This window comes from Ambystoma mexicanum, chromosome 14, assembly GCF_040938575.1.
Source record: "Ambystoma mexicanum isolate Mex_15411 chromosome 14, UKY_AmexF1_1, whole genome shotgun sequence".
Taxonomy (NCBI): domain Eukaryota; kingdom Metazoa; phylum Chordata; class Amphibia; order Caudata; family Ambystomatidae; genus Ambystoma; species Ambystoma mexicanum.
Genome location: NC_090940.1, coordinates 507048277 through 507070277, shown reverse-complemented (window position 1 = coordinate 507070277; position 22001 = coordinate 507048277). Strand labels below are relative to the sequence as shown.

General features: G+C 46.8%; 1 protein-coding gene across 2 annotated transcripts in view; it reads left to right on the top strand.

The window, feature by feature from the left end:
- Window positions 1–22001, top strand: part of SETD3 (SET domain containing 3, actin N3(tau)-histidine methyltransferase) — an 800835-nt gene that overhangs the window by 666588 nt on the left and 112246 nt on the right. For both annotated transcript variants that reach the window (XM_069637733.1, XM_069637734.1), the window contains exon 8: window positions 5612–5726. In XM_069637733.1, coding sequence (XP_069493834.1) covers window positions 5612–5726 — 115 coding nt within the window. The remainder of the gene's footprint in view (window positions 1–5611; window positions 5727–22001) is intronic.

The window sequence follows — 22001 nt, the reverse complement described above, 5'->3', positions numbered from 1 at the left end:
AATTTCACTTTGTCCATCTTGTCTTTAAATCTCTTCACGATCTGCTCATCCCCCCCTATCTTTCCTCTCTCCTTTCATTCTACACTCCCTCCCGGTCCCTCTGATGTGCCAATCTTTTCCTACTCACTGTTCCCCCGCCCCATGTGCCTCTTCTCGTTTCCGCTCCTTTCAGCTCCTTGCACCCTTACACTTGAACTCTCTACCCCTTTCTGTCTGCTACATCCCCACCTATTCCTCCTTCCGTGCTTCCTTGTAATCTCTTCTTCTCCATTCCCCACCATGACACCTCTTATCCCCTCCTTTCACCTCTCTCTCACTCCCCTCATGTCTTCCCCTATTTACCTCTCCCTACCTGCTCCATTTCCTCTTACGCTTCCTCCCTTTCACTTTCATCTTCATTATATTCCCCATTCTGTCCCCCTCATCTCTCCTCTTTCTTCACACCCCTCTTTTTCTCATTAATCATCATAGGTAAATTGTTCTGCATACTGTTTTACTGGTTTGATTCATGTTTTGTAATTTGCTCTATTGTTATCATCTTCTCTGTATTCTTGTTAGAATATAAAGCGTTTTGCCATAAAGTGCTATATAAACATAATAAATACGAATACCATTGCCCCCTTGTCTAGGTAATGGAACTTCGAGAGAGCTACCTTCCAGTTCGTTCACTTGGAGTGAGACTGGTGTCACTGGGTACCCTCCACTCTGTTCTCACTTTGGTTCTCTTTCCTCTGTCTGAGTCCCTTGCCATTCACTTTTCCACACTGGACTGTGGCAGGCACTTGGAGGGGCCTTCTTCCTCCTCTCTGTGTCCTCTGTCTTTCCCCTTGTGATCTTCCCAACCACTGACCCTTAGCGGCCTCACCGTGCTGCTCACTCTGCCACACTTGTAGTTAGCGTTTCCTGCATCGCGCTCAAGGGGGGGCAGCCGTCTCTCCTCTCCTGGTTCTTACATGCCACCTGTAGCTTTTCCCAGGGGCCCCACCACCACTCTCTGGTCTTGCTGCTGGTGGCTTTTGCGGCACTACGGTCACTCCTGTCCCCATTGACCTGTTATGGGCTATTGCCAGGCCTGTATATTCCCATGCCGTGTGTTGATTCTGGCAGATCTGTAGCTGGCCTCTGTGTGCTTCTCGTGCCTTTCCCTGGTGCACCCCTGTATCACTCTGCGCACCTCTTCATCCAGTGTTCTGGGGCGGGCCCTGTCTCACTGGGGTCTCCATGTCACCCTCCTGATCCTCCTACCCCCTCCGTGTTGCTTCCTTTATGCTCTTCCACAGATCTGCTCTGCTCTGAGGCCGTTCATTCGTGTCCCGGGGATGCCTCCTGTGCTCCACATCTGGGGTCCGGAATGTTGCCGCGGTCGCCTGCGTCCCTTTTACCCAGTTAGGGGTTAATGCTTGGCTCCTGCGCTCTACCTCCTTGTTTCTCCTCCTGGCTCTCACCATCCACCCTGCTCTGTGTCATGGGGGGCTGCCTCCCATTTTCGGCCCTCGTGCTTCGCTGGTGTTTGGGAGGGGGTCTGTACCTCCCCCACTCCTCCTTCCACTTGCTGCGCCATTCCCTGGCAGTTCTGGAGCTGGCCTGCTGTGGGGCCGTTCGCTCCTGCCACCTGTGGGGCCGCTGAGGCTCTCTCCTTCCTGTGTTCCCTTTCCCCCCCACAACCACAGCTTCTCCCAGCAGGGGGAATGCACTGTCTCAGTAGCGGGCTGCTGCCCTGTCGCTGGTCGCTCGCTCTACCTTCTTCCCCACTGCTTGCTGGGCCTTAGCATCTGCTGTGTCACACTCTTCCTCCTCCTGGCGTGGGGCTCTCTCACCCAGCCAGGCTGTGTCACTGTGCGAAGTTTGCCCAGGGATCACTCCGGCACATGTCCCAGCTCGCTGGCCACCTCCAGGCTCCCGCTGTGTTGGGAGATCACCAAAGTCCTCTATGCTGCATGCTGCCTCCTCCCCGCCTCCACTGCTCCTCTCGGCGGGCAGGCTCTCCACTGCGGCTGCGGGTCGCTGCGCCGCAGTTGGGCCTTCACTCAGCATTTCTACTTCCCTTTTTGGCGGCTCCCTGCTTCGGAGGCGTCCCCCTCCGTTCCCTCAGGGTGCAGGGCTCTCCCCTTTAGTCAGGGTATGCTGCTGCATTCACTCTGCTTGTGGACCCCTCCAACTACAGTCCCGGGGTTCGCTATCCGCACCAACTCTCAATTGTCTAGGACAGGGACCGGAGCTGCCAACTCAGGCATCCATCTTGCCTGCGCCCCCTGGTGACCACCCATGTTACCACACTTAATGGTATATCATCTCAGTGCTAAAGAGCATAACTAGCTGGTTGTACCTAGTTGTCTTGTGTTCAGTTTTGCCAGTTTCATTTATTTCAGTAAGAGATTAGAAATTGTAATGTGTGGCCTGTTGGAATGCAACATCTGTGTGATGTGTTGGTGGTTCTGGATGTCGTGGCCTCCGTTTAGAAAGAGTTAAAGTGCATTTTGCTATTTGAAAGTGTTGAGATTTAGAGTGCACAGGTATGCTTTAACAATGTTATTTTACAGGTTGGACATTTAATGTTAAAAGTTAGATAGGAGACACTTACATTTGCTAATGGTTGTCTTTATAGGTTGGATTTTGTGTTTTGCTAGGAATTTCTTTTTTTCCTTTTGCTTAGAACTATTTCATATGCATGTGTATTTAAAGGAGTAATTGAAGTACTGCCATGTATTTGGTGAAGTGTGCTGCATTGTTTGGTGCAAGTGTCATGAGGTGTGTGAGTGCTTAGGTTCCTTTACTGGGGTGGTCAAAGTTGTCGAAGGCGGTCTTTCTGCACAGGTGTTTTAAGGTGTTGGCATCCATAGTACTGGAGTACTTCATCAGTGGTTATCGGGTGACCGGTTACTTGGAGTACCCTGCTGTAATGGTAAAGGTTCACATTCTATGGCGGGCAGCGATTGAGTTGCAAGTGGAATGGTTGATGTGGTATTTGGAGCCTCAATTGTGTTTGCGAGGTGAGTTGTAAGTATGCAGTTGTTCAATGGTTTTGTTGTGGTATCCTTTGTTCAGTTGCTTGGTCTTTGTCCCTTACAGTTAGGTAATTGGAAGAGGCACTGCATTTGAAGTGTTGTCCCACTGGGTGAGGACGATTTTAAGGTTTTGTGTGGGTGCGTAGTTGAATGGTCTAGCTTGAGAAGTTGAAGGAGGAACATGTGACGGGTTGCTGATTGATTGTGCTTAATTGCCCAGTAGTTATGTGCCTGACCAGGTTGTTGAGTTAGGTTTTTGTTGTAATGAGAGGAAAATAGTTGTGTTTTTGCTTTTGGTGTTTCTCTCTCACTCAGTAGAAAGGGAGAGGGGCGCTGTTACAGTAAGATGTGGGAGTCTTTCTCCTACTCAGTAGAAAAGGAGAGTTTTTGATTAGTGGACTGGTGTTTTTCCCTGTTGGGTCCCTCTTTTACTTGGTAGAAAAAGAGAGTTGCACTGTCTGGTAATTGGGTTTTGGTTGTGTTTGTCATGAAAACTCATAGATGAAGTTGATGGATGTACATGTGTTGCGCTGCATGGGAATTTGTCTGTTGCTTCTTGGGTGTGTCTTGTGTTCTTAAGGGGGAAGATGTGTTGTTTCTTGCCTTTCCCTGCTCCTTGCCCTGTATGCATGGAATGCTGTGAGTGACTGACATGGAATGCTGTGTGTGAGAATGTTTTGTTCTGAATGGTTCTGTGAGTGTCAGTTGAGAGGATGGGGTTGACTGATAGAGGATGCGGGTGAATGTCTGTCCAAGTTACCTACCTTATGTGGCCTTTTAAATATATACCTTTACCTGGAGCTGGAACTTAGTAAAGGGGTTTCCTGTTCCCACCATGATGTCAGTGTCTTGCTTGGCCAGGAAACCAACTTAACAATTGGCTTGTCTGATTTGAATTGTCATTTGCTGCTGTTGCAGATTGTTTATTTTTACAAAAAAGACCAAGTCCAGAAATAGAGAGTCTGTTATTTTGAATCCTAGTTAAAGACCAAGTCCTGCCTCCATGGTCTGTGGTGTACTAGCTTTCCCTGCAGTGAGTGTCTCCGTGCATTTGCAAGTCTGCAACGGGAGATGAATGCTAGCCTTCTGAGTCAAACCACTGATTTATGCTGAATGGTGAGAGGCAGGCTGACCCAGCCCCCCCCCCCCTCTTCCTGATGTCTCTACTTGACATTTCTGAACCTAATGCAAACTCCAAGCAGATCCCGCTTGTGAATGTCTGTTGCAAGTTGGAACAGTCCTAAGCATTGGTTCTTCAATAGGTTATGATAACTTCACCAGTATTGGGCAGGGGCAGGGTGTTATGGCCTGACCATTAGGGTTTACCTGCAGAAGTATTGTGTTCTGGGATATAAGGGAAGAGTTAGGAAAATGACTGCCACACAACAGTATAGAGAGTTGCTGACTAGTCTCAGGACTACTCCTGGCTCTATTTCACATAGAAGAGGGTATCACTTTGGCACCCTGGCTTCCTCTGCTTCTTCTAGTAAACCTAAACAATGGACATCATTACAAAAATTAGAGGGGTGGGGGGGCAGTGAGTAGTGGGAACCTGTCCCAAAAATGACTTGGGAGGTTTTGGAACACAGACCCAATGTTAATCTGCATAATCCGTTAACAAATCTTTAAACCTGTACTTATTGTACAAGTAAAGTTTATTTAGAAAATCTTACTTAAAACTCAAAATAACTCTAAAATAAACATGCAGTAATATTCTCATGCAACCATATAAAAAATCAAATCACATCCATGAAATATGAAACATAATAAGAATTATATTAAGATATAACTAAAATATTCTAAGTCTTTAGATCACCATATCAGGACACAACCTTCGTTTATCCCTCTTTGCTAACATATTATACGAAGTGCATATGGATTAAATAAACTAACCATCCGAGCAAGTAAAGCTATCATGCTTTATACAATTTAATTTGATACATGTCTCTCTTAAAGGCCATACATACAAAAAATGAATACACTGAACATGTGCATATAATATCATATAACTGTCGAATTACATTGAATGCTTCCTTACATGTTCTTATTTACATAAATCTTCAAATAGGAAAAAGACACTGTATTTTCACTGCCAAAGGGCATTTGAGCATTATATGAAGCCCATTTTTATTTCCATTAAAAGGTGGCAACAATTTAAATAATTTGTTGACCAATAAATATTAAAAGTAGCTAAAGCTAGCCAGAAAAGGCAATTTTGAAAAAGAATTACAGTGGTTAGACAATGGTAAAAAATCTGTAAAAACCTTCATTGTTATTTTGGAGGTAGACCAACCCTTTTTATTTTGTATTGCGGCAGCTATCACTTTTAATATCAGTAGCCAGATGTTAAAATACTACCTTAGCATACATATGGGCACGTTTACTAATTATTTTAAGGTAAATGTTCACTAAACTTAAAATAAGTTGGGTCACAAATATTTGAACGTGTATTTGTTTCATTTGTGTTTTTGAGGCAGCCGTTAGGTTTCAGTGCCAAAAAAGTAACATCTTTTTTTCCATGGCTTAGCATTTTATTTTTAATTAATGCATGTTAAATCTAATAATTTGTATCAATTTGTATAAATACATGTTTTCTTTTTTTGCAGATGGGCAGTTTCCTCAGTGATGACTCGACAGAATCAGATTCCCACTGAAGATGGTTCACGTGTGACCCTCGCCTTGATTCCGCTGTGGGATATGTGCAATCACACAAATGGACTGGTAAGGGTTCGGCTGAATGCCCTGCTTGAAATGCAATGCTTTGTTATTAAATGTAGTACATTATGCAAAGAATGCTTTTCGATTTAGGATTCCCTTCCTTTGATGAGAAAGCTACTGTCATGGCGAGGAATGGAGCAGAAAACTGACGCTTAAAGATTGAGATAGAATTTAAAAAAAGAAGGCTAGGTTCTCCAAGTAATGATCTCAACACTAACTAAGCAGGCCTACTTGGCTGGGACAGGAAGGTAATAGCAGTAGTCAAGATTCAGGTGACTTGAGGGTTCTAGGTCTGTTGTTCAACCAGTAATAGTTGCTCCAAAATAAGGCCTTTTGACATCTTGACCCTCTCAGCAGAGGGTTCCACCCTCAAACTCCTCTCTTCATGTGCCCCACCTCTGTTCTGCCTCGCCTGTCACCCCTGTCCAAACCCAGTTCCTGCTACCAGGCCTGCCTGACTTTTTCCCTTTACTTTTTCTTGATCTACCCACTTCACACCGGTTTCCTTTTTCCCTGCTCTTAGCCTTACCTGCCCCTCTCCCATCTGTGCATGTTGCTGCTCCCTCCTTTGCTGGTGTGTGGTTATGTGGTCAGCATTTCCTGTGTGTTCTCTTTTGTGGCCAGCACTGGAAACACAACCTGAAAAAACCCCACATGGACTCAAAGCTGGACAGTCCACAGGATCAATGGTACAGGTTCTCCTAACTGGTGGTTCCCTAGAATTCAAGTTCCCTTTTTCCCAAGCTTTAGGATATGGATGGGGTTAGAAAGGCCTATCTGCTAGGGGTTGCACTCAAAAAGATAGGCTTCATGAAAACAGTGGGAGGTGGGAGTGATACTGATGTTCTGTGAGCACCTTTATGTGCCGAGTCTAATCTAAGCTTCAAAATCCTGCCAATCCGTCAAGGACATTGGGTTTCAAAGTCATCCACAGTCAGTTTTGAGTGCCCCAACAAACCTCTTTGTTACCTTCGTCATGGACTTTGATCTTGGTCTTTACCCTGATCTTTGTCATGAAACTGCCACTTTTTCCCCTATAGGTTTCAACAAGCATAAACGGGACAAAACCTACAGCCCCCGACCCCCCTTCCCCGAGGATTGCAGGTAGATAGAGTTCTACCCCATACTTGTATACCTCTGGTGGGACTTTTCCCCCTAACCCCTAAACTAGCCTTCTCGAATGTTGCAAGATTGTTTAATTGGGCTTGTGGCCTTGCAGCTGCCACCAACCAGTTTGGGCTAAACCCCTCCTAGGGGCTGCCAACTGCTTTCTCAAGGCCTGGCTCATGCAAGCCTGTGGTCTCGGGTTCCTTGCCGGGTCTGAGGTCTAGCACTTTCTTTCTTCTTGCCCATGAATTATGGTGTGGCTTATGTGAGGAGTCAGAAATGAGGCAGACATGAAGTTGCAATATTTTCAACAGCAGACATGTTTATTAAAGGAAAGGGGGTTGGATAAAGCCTTTGTGTCCCTATCCTAAAGAGTGTTTCCCTTCCTAGAAAACAAAAAATCAGCCTGTCTCATTGTTATAATTATGCAAACTGACCTTGTCTCAAAATGTATCTGACCCTCACACAAAAACAAACAATAAAAGGTGTAAGGTAAATATCTTTGTTTTGATTTAGCAAAAAGTGTGTAAAAACCAAAGATTTGAAAATTCAACAAACAATCCTTGAATCTAGGAGGTGGTTCTCTTGCCCTGCATAGTTTCAGGTACAATCAATAATAGTGTACTCTTCAACCAATAGTTCCTTAAGAGTGTCGGAAATGTCTCTTTCACACAACACTTTCTTCCGATGGCAAAGCAAACATCTTTTGGATGAATATCAAAAGTCTCTTTTCCACAATAACTTTTAAAAGATGACCACAATGTCTCTCTTCCACAGTAACCTCTAAAGGATGCAGATCCCCTGGTATACTCCCCTGCTAGGTATCTTTCAACAATGTTTTTTCATTTTGATATTGATTACCTGGTGTACTTCCCTGCCTGGAATACCCCCTCTGGGTTTTGCATATCCCCGGGTATACTTCCTTGCCAGGTATCTTTCACCAAGACGTTCCACAGTGTTCTCTTCCAGTATAATACAGTTTTACTCCTTCACTGTTTATACTGCCTTCACCGTAGCTACCACTTGTTTTAACTTTCACTGATAGTAACATCTCATATATGGAGACTTGTACAAGTTGTGTCTGTTAACGTTTTCACTGGTAGTCATTTGCTTGTGGCAATGCTTGTTCCAGTTTTCCCCTAATTGGCATTTCATACATGGAGACTTGTACATATATTGCCTTTCAACTTCCTCATTACTGTTCATTTGCTGGTGATAACATTTACTCCAACTTTCCCCATATTGACTTCTCTTATATGAGGACTTGTGTAAATCTTGTCTTTCAAATTTACTTGGTCGGTATTCAAAACAGGGTTTTAGCTGTCCATATCTGTCTGTACGCCCCTGCGTCTCCAACTCCAATGGGCAGACACACCTGTGTTTGCTGGCGCTTCTGACCCGTGGTACACTGTTGCAGAGAAGTTTTCGGACTGGGAAAGCTTCCCCTGCTAGGCAGACCCTTGTTTGTTTCTCTTGCCAGCTTTGCAGCCTCTCGCCGGCAGAACCACTGCTTTCCTAGGAGACAGCATCTCCAGCAACCTCACTGCCAATGCTGGTGGTGTAGCGGTCCTTTCACAGCACTTGCTGTGCTTCTTTCGGTCTCCTGCTTCTCAGGTAAGTCAGGCTCGCAAGTGGTTGCTTGTAAGAGTCTGTCTCTTTGTACGGCCTGTTACCATGTACTGGTGTCTCTGCCTCCAGTTCTGCTTTGCATTCTTCCTGCTCTGCATATCTCGTCTCCGCCTGTCAATGGAAGGTATTCCTCTGGTTTAAATGTCCCACACGGCTGATTTTCATTATGACAACTAGTCTGCACGTTTGGCTTGGGATTTCCTTCAATCCTCCTTAACTCCTTCCTCCTCTTCCTCATCTCAGTACGTGAGGCTTTTTGGGAGTTGGAGTCCACATGAACTTTAGAGCTTTTAAAGCTGAGTTGTTTTGGATCTTTGTTTGAATCAAACAGCTTATAGACAGGAGAGGTTAAATGAACATTATGTGTACATGAAGTATAGATGGGGTTATGTTTGGATTTTTTTGCAAGAAGAGGTTTTTGAGTCTTACAATGAGAGGGATTTTTAAAGTGACAGCAAGCCATCAGGAATTTAGGATTTATGGGGTGGTCTTCCTTTAGAAAGGAAGAATACTGCATCCCTCCTGATGAGGTCACCCCATCTCCCCAACAGCCGCCTCCTCCCATGTGATCCTCCCTCGCAATACCACTCCCAGGATCAGGGTAACCACTGCTTTCCCTTGGCCACATGGGAGGAGAGTTTAGGCTGAGGATAAGTGATAACTTAACAGGATTCATCACACTCCTCGCTACTCTCCAGTTGGGTCTTCATTCTTTCTCTGCTCCAACACAGGTTCCAACTCTTCTCCTTTTGCCTTCCAGACTCTCAACACTCAGGAATGCCATCTTAACACCAACACAGTCAAGAGGCTTCTGCCCCTTGTTTACAGTTACTGATAAGAGTCATCAATCTAATGAGTGTTTGGATGTAAGCATCTGTTTTCCTATTGCTTCCTTTCTTTGTGATATGTCTTTCCCTAATGAGTCTGCTTCCTCCCGATCTTTGACTTTGAGTTACCCTTCTCAGCTGTTATCACTTTCATTAATGGTCGTGGGTCCATGGTCCTAGTTTACAAAATCACCTGGTCGCCAGGTTGGGATCAGGCAGCGTTTTAATGGCATACTCAGGCTTTTGTGTCCTGGCCCTCCTGCTAGTCAGTAAATGTGTTCCTTTGCGCTGTGTTCAAATGCTTGCATGTAGTCCTTTCTGTGTTGCCAGTTGAATCCCGCTCTGCAGAGAGCTGTGTCTGGCGGTACGACGTCCTTTTGCAGACAGTAGTTTTTTGATGACATTTTACTGAAAAATTCCATCTAAAGAACTCATTGAAATATCTATATGGGCGGGTAAGTGGTTATAAGGGGTTGGGAGGGGGTAGTGGTGGGGTTAATAACCTAGGGAAACAGAGTTTGGAGGGGAACCCCCAATTTAAAAAACAATGTTTTTCGATTGATCTTTTTCAGTAAGAAATCCATTTAAATAAATGACTGTCAGTGCAACAACATAGAAACGTGTTTGGCAATAGGCCTACACAACAAAATATTATAACCTAATGTCGCCAACACTTGTCCTGGGCCTTCTTTTCTTGAGTCATTTGAGACTGGGGGAGTGGCTAACCCCTTTAGACCCTTCTGGATCCTGGATTACTTGCCTTATACATTTACATATTTTTCCCTGGGGGCTCTGAGTTTTGTGCGGCCCAAGATATGTGACCCCTTGAACTCATCTAAGGGAAGACTGAGCGAGCTCTGGGGATCCAACATGTTCCTACTTCAGGGACCACATCACATACTCCCTCTGGCCTATAAAGTTGTCCAGTCTCCTCTCCCTCCTTGGGCAAAAACCAATGACCTCCTTGCAGTTCTAACAAATTGCCTACTTCCTTGAATGCAGGAGATCTCAAAATCTGTACAACTTTCCTCCAACTCTTTAGTTCACAAGATGGTGATTTTCTTTTCTGTACCTGATTGCACTAATTGAACCTTGGTTGAGCTATTTTATGTTGAGATGTAGTTTCAATATAATCAAAACTATGACGAAGAGGTGATTGAAAGGTATCCGTATATTTCTCGACTGGAGCATGGAGTAGCTGTAGCAAAACCAAGACTGTGATTTATCATTTACTTTGATCCAAAGTGTCCGTGTGTACACACACTGACACGTACAATTAAAATAAAGACTCCTGTGGTTGAGTTCAAATTACATTTCTCCCCGAATGACATGGGCGTGTAACCCCACATATTTAGTTGAGGGTGGAAGGTTTTTGAAGAACAGCATTATTGATAACTTTTGGCTATCTATTTTGTTTATGTGGCATGCATCTGTTTCCTTACTTCCTTTTTTAAGTTGAACGTAAAGTATTTGTACTTGCCTTCAAACAAATGTCCGCTTACAGTTTACACCTGGCGTTTAAAAGTGCCAATGGATTTTTGAAGCTGAATTATAAAAAGCTGCGTCTTGACTAAGTTGAGTAATTACACACGCACAACAAAGATCTTTAGAAACATTCCACAATGAAGTCTTTAAAGCTATAGTGGACTGACTGGTACATCCAAAGCTGGTACGCACTTTCAAATGCTTTCTAACCCTAAGTGCCAGGCTATTATGCAAGTCTACGCAAAAAGGTCGAGCATACTCGTCCTTGGCACATTAAGCAAGCTCTCTACATAGGGACAAAGTCTATGAAAAGCAATTCCACATTTTCAGGTTTACGTGCAATGCTGAATCGCCTGGAAGTTTTTAGCTGGGAACATAGTTTGCTTTTTTCCCCAGAGATACCTGGTCTAGTGGGTTAGGATGATGCCTCTTGGGCCTGGTCTCACTCTGACTGGCTTACTTGTTCTGACACAGCTTTGGAAAAGAACATTATAATTCCCTCTTTCTTTTGTGCTGTTGCTCTCTGTCTGTAAACACTGACCTCTCCTCTGATTTCCGCTTCACACCCTCTAGCATTTTTCAAAATCCTTTGCTTTTCTCTCCTTTCTGTCACCATGCCTCCATGGCCTGTAGCCATTAACTTATCTTTAAGTTGGTCCTCCAGCCATCATTTTCTCTATCCCACTTTTGTTCCAAATTAATTTACTTTCCTCCTCTTCCAACCTAAGCTTTATCCCACCTCCTCTTCTTTTCAACAGTTTTCCTCTCCCTTTCCATCTCCCAACCTTACTCATTTCCACTCTTGCATGATTGATCTCTCTAGTTTCTTCTCTTATCCATTCCTTCCATCCTCATTTAATATGTTCTCTTTTCTTGATTGTTGACTTCTGCATCTCTTTAGATTCCTGCAACACTTGCCTCAATCCTCCCAGTTGTGCTTTAGACTTGCACCGCTTTTTGACTGCTGCCTTCAAGAAGGTCCTGCTAGGTACATAGCCCTCTCTCCATTATGTTTTCAGATTTAAGGTTTCCATGCCCATGTGGAAACGTGCTGCAGGATTCTTTGCAACTCCTGCAGCGTTTCATGGAGAGGAGTGCAAAAGCTGGCTGGGGCTCATCTTCCTGCTTAATAAAGGGCCTACAAAGGTGCCCAAAATGTAGCCCCAGTATGCAGGAAAACAGTGCTGTATACCAGTGCTCACTGTACCCACAAGGTTTCAGCCGGAGGACACTGTGACGAATCTGAAGATGTCACCCGTTCTCTAGGGCAAAACCTCTCCAATAGGGCCAGGGCGGTGCATCCACAGTACAATAGTCCCCCTTGGGGGTGGTGCGTCGAGGGAGGATCACATGGGGAGGGAAGCCCCCTATGGAATTAGGGACGATTACTGTCAGGGAACGCGGTATTCATCTGCCTTGAAAACCCCAGCCCCTTCTTCAAAAACAAATCCGGCCCCCTCCCCATCCCGCCACCCTTGTAGGGACAACTAATATACTCTGTTGTATGGTTTACCATCTTGATTATGTGAGGGGTCCGAAATGTGAGGGGTACAACTTGGTAAAGGTTTTTCACAAGTAGCCATTTTATTAACTCAAAAGGGTGTGATACATACCCCACTATCCTTAGCCTAAAGGGGATTTCCCTGCCCATCCAAATAAAAATAAAGGAAAACACTCAGAAGGAATCTGTCCCTCACACTTATGCATATATTAAACTCGTAAAGGTAGGCTAATTCAATTCAGGTTTGACAGAAATAACAGTTAAATTGACGATAAACTTGATAACAATATATAATTATAGCCTTGGTTGGATCCCCTTTCCCAGGTTTTAAAGCAGGTTTTCCATTCAAAGTTCCATATAAGAAAGTTCCTTGTTTTTGTATAGCCAAGTTCTACTTATAAAGTTCTCCTTACTCCAGAAGTCTTTCACTTGACAAAGTTTACAAAAAATTCAATATCACTTCTTCTTGAAAAAAAAAAAAACGTTTTACAATTCTTCCACAATTCGTCTTGATTCACAACACTGTTTCTGTCAGGATGGTTTTTACCATAGTTCATCAAACACAATAGTGGCCATGACACTTCCTGTCTTCACAAACTTCAACCACAATATAGTGCTTCAATGTCTTCGTCCTGGTCCACTAACTTGCTAGGAGTACCACTAACAATCCCTTTCCTGGTATACTCCGCCGCCAGGATCAAAACTACTAACACTGCTATACGTACTCTGTGGTATGGCTTGTTTCACACGTTTTTGAAAAGTCATTGGGCCTCATTACACGTTAGGCGGTAAGGGAATAACGGTACCGGTAAGGGATTACCGGTATCGCTAAATTCCCTAGCTAATCACGACGCGGACTGGCCGCTATTAGCGGCACCGCTAAGAACGGTGCCACTAATAGCGGCCAGTCCGTGGGCGCGCGACCCCTCATGTCGGAAATAGCGGCATGGCGCTAATAGCACGCCATTACAAGGCATGCGGACATGCTAATAGCGGCATGGTATTGGCCGAAGAAGCCCATACCGGCAAGGACGAAATACCGGCATCGCGAACCACACGTTAAGAGAGCTGAATAGTGTCCCCACCTGCCACAGGTGGCCACAACACCACAGGTGGAGGCAATGGAGACTGGGGCTGCCCAAAAGGAGCACGCACACCACACCCCTTCCCACACCAAGATGGTTCCAATACTTGAAGCATTACATGGGCTGGAGGACATGATTACATTGCAGCACCAACAACAGGCAGCACAGAGGAGACGCAGGGGGAGGAGAATGGCGATACTGGCCCAGCAAGCTACACCAGTGCACCCAGTCATACCACAGAGGCAGCCAGCAATCCCCAGGATTCTAGCCATTCCATTCAACCTAACCCCTGTGCAGATACACACCCTGTGCCGCCTGGACCGGGATACCATCACCACCATGGTGGATATGAATCACAACGACATAGTGAGCCACATGCACATCCGTACTGACATCCCCCCTCTACTGAAGGTGGTAACTGTGCTCCACTACCTGGCCATAGGCACCTACCAGCATACGGTAGTGCAGATGCATGGCATTTCACAACCAGTATTCACACGCACGCTGACCCAGGTGCTCGATGCCCCCCTGAAGCACACCAATGAACACATATCCCTGCCACGGACAGCCCAGGAGATCTCCAACGACAAAGTTGGCGTCTATTCACTTGCATGCATCCCAAGTAGCATCGGGGAAATTGACTGTACCCATGTGGAAATGGTGCCCCCACATCACAATGAGGCCGTCTACCGAAACAGAAAGCATGACCACTCCATCAATGTCCAAATGGTATGTGACTCAAAAAAGAGAACAACAGTCGTGACCGATACCCCTGATCAACCCATGAATCAATGGTCCTGCGGAACTCAATGATACCACGCAACATGGAGCGCCATGCTGGACAAAGTTTGTGGCTATTTGGTGAGTAGCTGGGCAGGCACATGGCAGTGTGATGTGGGGTGTGTTTTGGCGGGGGGGGAGATGCATACTCCAACAGGTTGTGGACTGTCGTCCGTACAATAAAGGGACATACAGATGTACGCCAATGTCCACCAAAGTAGCACACAATGGAGAGGACACAAAACCACATGCAAGTAGTAAAATGCACAACAAAGGCATCAATCCATAACGCAATAAGTGACACATCTATCCACATTGCACATCAGACCATACCCTACATGACACAAAGCTACTACATGCAGCCAATATGCATAATGTAAATGTGCGTTGAACAACATCACAACAGATATGCGCCCTTGAGTGCATGCAAAGGGATCACCTGTAGCCATTGTACAGAACCACACCCGTACACCAGTACTGATGTGCCGCTTCACAGCATGGGGACATTGGAATCATAATGCCAGTACACTAGCAGTGTCGTACAAAGGTTGCCTGGGCCCAGGATCACCTAGGACCTATCCACACCCAGGACATTGGAAATACTGCCGGAGGCATGCATGGTGCACGTCCACTTGCAGGAACTAGCTTACCTTCTCACATTGCAGTTACACTGATCGTCTCCATGCATGCTGGGAATCGTGGATGCTAATCAGAATGCTAACAGAATTAGTGTGAACTGTCCAGGTTGCAATTGAGGTGACCAGTAACAAGGCTCCAATGTTCCAGCCATGCAGGTGATGCTGGCTATCCCCTGAAGAGTTGGCTCCTTACCCCTATACGGAACCCACAGAACAGGCACGAAGAGGAGTAGAACCTTGCACAGAACCGTACCCGCGTCATGATTCAGCAGGTATTTGGTCTTCTGAAGACACGGCTTCGGTGCCCAAGCTGGCCGTGTGATGCTCTCCTGTACGGCCATGACAAAGTGCCGAAGACAACCATGGCATGTGTCATGCAGCACAATATGTGTTTCAGATGGAATGTGTCTATGCCCCCTGACATTGACATGCAACCACCTGATGAAGATGATGTTGATGGGAATGAGGATGGGGGAAATGGGCCACCAGGAAATGCAAGTGGCGATGGCCAGGAGGCACACGATGTGCGTCAGCATCTGATTTATCAAATATTCTGAGAGACAAGGGTCAACTATTTTGGATGGAGATGGGTTGCCCTGCTGTATGTGGTGAGGCGCACAATGGACCCTGTCCCCAATAAAGTACACATACACAATGAAGAAGACCAAGCCTGTGTCTCAACTTGTCAACAGTGTATTATGATTAATTCGTGAACAAAAAGTGCATGGCCCCAACTGTGCAAACACCCTTTCCCCCCTCCCCCACAACACTCCCAAAAACACCCTTTCCCTCCCTTTCCCCCCCTCCACCCACAACACTCCCAAAAACACCCTTTCCCCCCTCCCCCCACAACACCCCCATGTGTGGCTTGTAGTGCATAGGTGTCCTGCTGCACATGTGCCAGCTAGTTCTTGCTGGCCCTACTTCTCATGGCCTCCACCGCCATTGGGAGGTTGGGATGGCATGCGCCTCATGGTGCGCAAGGAGCGGCGGCGGGGGCTTGTCTGACGAGAACTCGCAGAGGAGGAGGTGCCCAGTTGATCCTGGGGTTGGGGGGCGGGGGGAATATTGTCGCTTCATAGCGTCAGCTATGCGTGTGAGGTCCTGCCTCAGTTGGGCCATCCCCTCGCATAGCCTGTTTGTGCAGGCCTTCATGCCCTCTCTTGTCTCGCTTGCATTCGACCTAACCTCCTCCCTCAGATGGGCTGCCTCTTCCACATGCTGGCCAACCAGCGCTGTTCTTTCCACCTGCCTCTGGCTGATGGCTGAGAGGTCATGGTGACTGCGTCCAGCTCTTGGGGTGGCTGCTGCGCCCTGGTCCATGCCTCGGCCATCAGGTGAGGACACCTGAGGGCTCCAGCGCCCTTCCACGGTGTTGGTGCCAGATTGTCCATGGCTACTTGATTGCGATGGTGGCCATGGGCTTGGCTCAATGGATTGCGGGGGGCTGGGGGTCTGCCTTTGCGTTTCAAGGTCAATGGTCTCCTCAACGTCCGACAGCGGCGAGGTGGCTGCTGCCTCACCAGTGGAACTGGTGGCAGCAGAGAGCGGGCCCTCTGTGCTTCTTTCCAATGACGGGGGGAACACTGCCGTGGGTGCAGCTATTGTAGCAGCCGTGGCTTCAGGCCGTGTTGAACTGGCGCTCTTGCTGGCTTTTCCCCTCTGCTGGTGCTCACTCCTCCCGGTGCCCCTTGAGGTGGTGGCGGTGTCCCCTGTCTCCTGTGTCCTGGGCTTTTTCTTGGCTGGGGGAGCATGTGTCACAGTGCCCTGTTCATCACTGTCTGTCTGTGATCCTGTGGGGGACAAAAATAGGGAATATCATTGGGGATGGTTCTACATGCCTTATGCAGAATGGTTACGTCATGCCGCTCTATGCATTGGGACCTCTTTAGTTGGGAATCCGGTAATGGGGATGTCGGGAGGGTCATGCATGAATGGGTCTGTGTTGCACGTGTATGTGGTGATGCGTGCATGTGTGTGTGTTGGGGTGTGATACTCACATTGGCAGGGTTGTGTGCATGTATGTTTGTGGCTGGATCCATGGGCTGGTTCTGGACTCAGATTTGGGGGGCCCCTCACCCTTCACAATGCATTGTTTAATGTGTACACTCACCTCCATCTGATAAAGTGGGCGCACCACGCTCCATATCTCAGACTCCCTCGATGGATTCCACGCCAATAGTGCTGGCGCAGGTCTCCTCCCACTCCCGGAGTTTTATTGGTGAATCAGCTCCACCTCCTGTGGCCATAGCAAGATTGCGATTTGCAGCCAGAATGCTGCGGACCGGAGCCGTAGATCGTCCCACCGCTTTCTGCCGTCCTTGACAGTGCGGGTGGTGGTGCCCACCACACTGACTTTGTGGGCAACCTCAGCCCAGATGGCCTTCTTCTTCACGAGGGTCTCACGCCGCATGTCATTGGTGAATACAACATTGGCATTTGCGGCAACGGTCTCGGTTAGGATGATCAGCTCCTTGTTGGTGAATTTTTCTTTGCGCTGCCGATCCGCGCCTTTCTTGATGGCCTTTGGCATCTTCAGGGTATCCGGGATGATTTGGTGTTGGAGTCGTGTGGAAACAGGTCCTGGCTGCTGAGGATGGCAATGGATTGTGTTTTTAAAGATGGCTGCTGTGCTCTTTCCCGTTCCTATGCAATGACGCTATTTCCGGTTCTGCAATTTTACGGTCACCGCTAATAGCGGTGATCGCTAATAGCGGTCTCCGCTATTTGCATGTAGCGGGAGGTCGGAAGTGCTATCAGCGCTTTCGTTGAAGCCGGTAAGGGACTTTTTGGGGTCTTTTGCGGCATGGCGGTAGTGTAATTACCGGCATGGTGCTGTGCTCATGTCCACGTACTCGTAATGCCACGCTATTAGCAGCATCATGCAAAGCCGGACACATTAATAGCGCCATGCCGATAATGGCCGGATTTTACTGCATAACGTGTAATGAGGCCCATTGACTTTTAACAACATTAAGATTCACACCTTTGTCTGCGAAAACACAATACACATTAGTGCAGTTTGTTCCACTTATTTATTTGCCACAGGCAATGTAGGTTATCTTCCTCTCCTCCTTGATACTTATGACAAGGAAGGTTTCCCTCCTGCCCTCGTCACTTCTTACTTTCACATCAAACAACTACTGACAATGTCTATTTATCATTTACATTTCTTTGGCTTAGGCAATGCTTGTTGATAACTGGCTTAGTTATTGCCTCTTCCTTACTCTAGGAATAATGGTTACAATGTGACTGTAATCTTGTTCTCTTGGTATTTTGCCAGTGCGGGCTATATGTTTTATGAAGTATTGCCCCCTCTACTTTGGCAATGCAAGTTTTTATATGGCTGCAATACTGCCCCCTCTTTGTCTTGGCAATAATAATTGTAACCTTTGCTTACTGGCTTTCATTTAAAGTGAGTATATCTCCCATGTAACCTTCTTGCATTAGTTCGGTATTCAAAACACTCATTAGCAGTCGGCGTTTGACTATGGAGCGTACTGGGGTTACCCAAAACAGGCCAACTCACCGGTTTCTCTGCACGCATCCGCCGAACCACTTCCTCTGCTTCTTCTGTGGACTTCTGAATGTCAAGCACATTCGGTTCCATTCCTGCTGCCTGCACTGTTCGGGAAGGAAGCCTGCCTTGCTCATACATTCCGGTGCTCGCTAGCCACCAGGATAAGTTATGTAATATGGAGAGCTTCTCTCAGCCACGGGACCGCTGCATAGAGTACTGCGTCAAGCTGCATGACCTCTACAGGTAACGGTTTGCACTCCGAAGACCCTCTCAGGACCAAATTCTGCTTCACAAACAGCAGCGGATCCAGCGTCTTTAATTTTCTGCTTCTGCTGCTGCAACTGCGGCTGACACCTCCTGCGGATGCTGCACCTTCTTGTTCTAATGGCCTGCAGCTGAGAGGGCTTAAATATTCAAAGGTCCCTCTCAGGTGTGGGTCATTAGAACCACTAGACTGCATATTGCAGTTTGGTGCCTCTAAGTCCCTCTTCCTCATCCCAGTACTTGGGGCATTGTGGGACTTGAAGTCCTCAATGTTCAGATTTCTTTTTGTATCAAAGGCCTCAATTTTGTTATCACCCATCAAAACTGTAGGATCTCTAGGGAAGTTAGAGGGTTCTCCCAATTGTCGTGACCGGAGTCCCCTCTCATGTAATCCTCCCGCAGAACACCATCCCCAGGGCCAGGATCAGAAAGTGTCTGCCTTTCCCTGGCCACATGAGAAGGGTCCCAGGCCAGGGTTCTTGGGATAATCACCTCTGATTAATCACAATACCCTTGACAAACCCGAAATATCCAAGGACTCCTAAGTATCCCGCTTCAGAGGGGAAAACTAGTACTGGGACAAATATGATCACTTCAAAGAAACAAAGTGAGCAGTCTAGTTTATTCCGAGATGTCAATTGCCGGAACGGAGGCAGCTGGCCGACGTGGGAGTTCAAAAGGAACCCACCTGTCAAACAGCTGAAAGATGTGCCTGAGGGAGACCAGTCTCCCGAGAACAAGCCTCGAGGGCACTGTTTTCTGAGAAGGCACTGCAGATTGCTTGCACCAAGTGAGCAGAGGGAAGCCGAATGGTAATCCACTGAGCGAGGTAGAGGAATGTCAGACGAAGGTCCAAGTGCCTTGGTGCTGACACTTACCTTGAGGCTACCTGAGCTACATTGAACCACTTGCAAGGCAGGACACGCAGCCCATTGAAGAGACGCCGTCCGAAGCGCTGTCGAACCTGCTCTCCCCAAAAAGTTGTCGGAACCTTTGTGTGCAACACAGAGACTGGGGAAACGCTGGTACCGCTCAAGAGGAAGAGCACAGGTATGCTGGTTTACCAGAAGTAGTTCGAGGTCCATGGAAGCTTGAGAGTAAATCTAGTACCCAAAAACGGAATCAAAGACAGTTACCCACTTGGCAGGAGAGTGAACCAAGGGGGAGTAACGCCACTGTAAGAGTCTGGGACCCGCACCCAAACGAGAGGGTGTGGGAACCGAAAGAGAATCAAAACCAGTTTCTCACTTGGCAGGAGATTGAACCAAGGGGGAATAACGCCACGGTATGAGTCTGGGACCCGCACGCAAAAGAGAGGGTCTTGGACCCGATTGAGAATCAAAGCCAGTTTCTCACTTGTCAGGAGAGTAAACCAAAGTGGTAACACCACCGTGAGAGTCTAGGACCTGCACCTAAAAGAGAGGGTCTGGGACCAGAAAGAGAATCAAAAACAGTTGCTCACTTGGTGGGAGAGTAAACCAAGAGGGAGTAACTCCACTGTGCGAGTCTGGGACCTGCACCCATATCAGAAACCAAGGTCAAAAGACAAGAGGATCTGTAAAAGAGGCATTTATTGAGAATTACCCAGTTTGGCAAGAGAATACGCCAAACAACCTTTGCAGGTCTGGGACTCGCACCCACTTAGAAGATTGGAAACCAAGGGGCAAAAGACCCTGGGAATAATAAAGTGAATCCTATACTTGGCGGAGAGGGATCCTGAGTCAGTAGGATATATAGACTGGGAATATAAGTGACTTTGCCTTACCTGTGATCCAGCATCTTGATAGAAGAATAAATCTAGGAGAAAGGATCACTCGCCAAGTCTTAGAACTCTGTGGTTTTGATCATTTCTTTTCATCACTTTGCTACCAGCGAACCTGGGCACTTTTATGTTTATTGAGAACACCAAGAACATAGTTTCTTTTAGTAAACAACAGCCTTGCACAGTTAAGTGTTAAGGACAGAAGTAGGTTTTTGACACAAAGGTGACAGACTTTTTACTTTCGGACTTCCTGACATTATCATTAGTTTACCCCACACAGGATTTAGGGATAGACCGGGTCGGACTGGGACAAGAAATAGGCCCGGTCACCCAATAAAAAAGTGGCCCACGCCTCGCCTCGCCTCACGACCCTTGACCTCTGATGACATCACCAGATGTGATGTCATTTGACCCCACCCAAAGTGACATCCTGGTAAGTGATGAAACACAACCTTTCACCCCATGACCAAACAGGAAGTGGCATCAAATAGCATTGTTCCTAAGTACACTAAATTACTGTGAATCCAAGCAGACGCCCAAGGCTAAATGATAATGTTATTGTAGAGCACTTATGCTTAAGCTCTTTTTTTATAGAACAAATATGCATACAATATCACCCAACCTGTGTTGGTACTCATTTATCGACCTAAGAAGGAGGAACGGGTTTTTGAAAAAAAAAAGAAATTGGAAAAACTGGCCCAGGCCTGGCCATAAACCGGCCACCACTCCTCAGTGTAAAGACTGGAGGGGGGTGTCTGTACTTCTGCTCACTATGTGGCAGAGGAGAGGCACAGAGGACCCCAGCCAAGATTCTTTATAGGGTAGCGCTGGTCGAGCAATCCAGGCCTAGCGTCTCAGGAGGTGATGCAGGCAGGTTCTTAAGGACAGTGTAGTCCACAAGCCCCCACAAAGGAATGTCCACACACTGTATTAGTTACAACACAGTCCTTATATATAATTAAGTTCAAAGTTATGTACACAATCACAATAACTCACTTTGTGCTCAGTGAATCTACAATGGCAAATGTATACAGTTCTAAAGTGGTACCACAATTATTATCAGATCTCATTAAAGTGCATCAACTACACTCTTGTTAAATGTCACACAGATCCCTTAATAAAGGCAACCAACAATAGACATAGGAGGAAAGCAGTTTGTTGGAACAATTGCCAGAATAATGGCCCCGTTACCTAGACACAGTTCTGTGTGGAGATCCCCCCCACCTGGGCAACAACCTGTAAAGTAAAGATATATCACAAGCCCAGTCCATATATTGTTCTAGAAGTCTTATTTCCTTCTAAAATAGTTCTAAAACCCAGTGTACCTGTAATAGCAGAGTTTGTCATCGGGTCGTCGACTGATCTTTCTTGAGCGGCTCCCTTTAAGGCAGGAGCCACGGATCGTCGAGATCCCACGAGGAAAAGGGTTGAACGACGATGGTGAGGTGGCAGCTTCGTTCCAAGTGGTGTTCGTCGACGATGGAGCGTTGGCGTCCTGCAAGGAAGAAGCGTGTGGGGCACCTCAGTGATGATAGTTCAGGACCGCAAAGAGTTTGAAGAACTGTGGCCCAGCAAGGGCGTCGCGTTGTCAGCGTCTCTGTGGTCTTTAGGTGGCGGGAAACCCACCGGTGGATGCTCCTCGGCACGTCAGTGGCCTCGACTTTCTCTGACGGGGCAAAG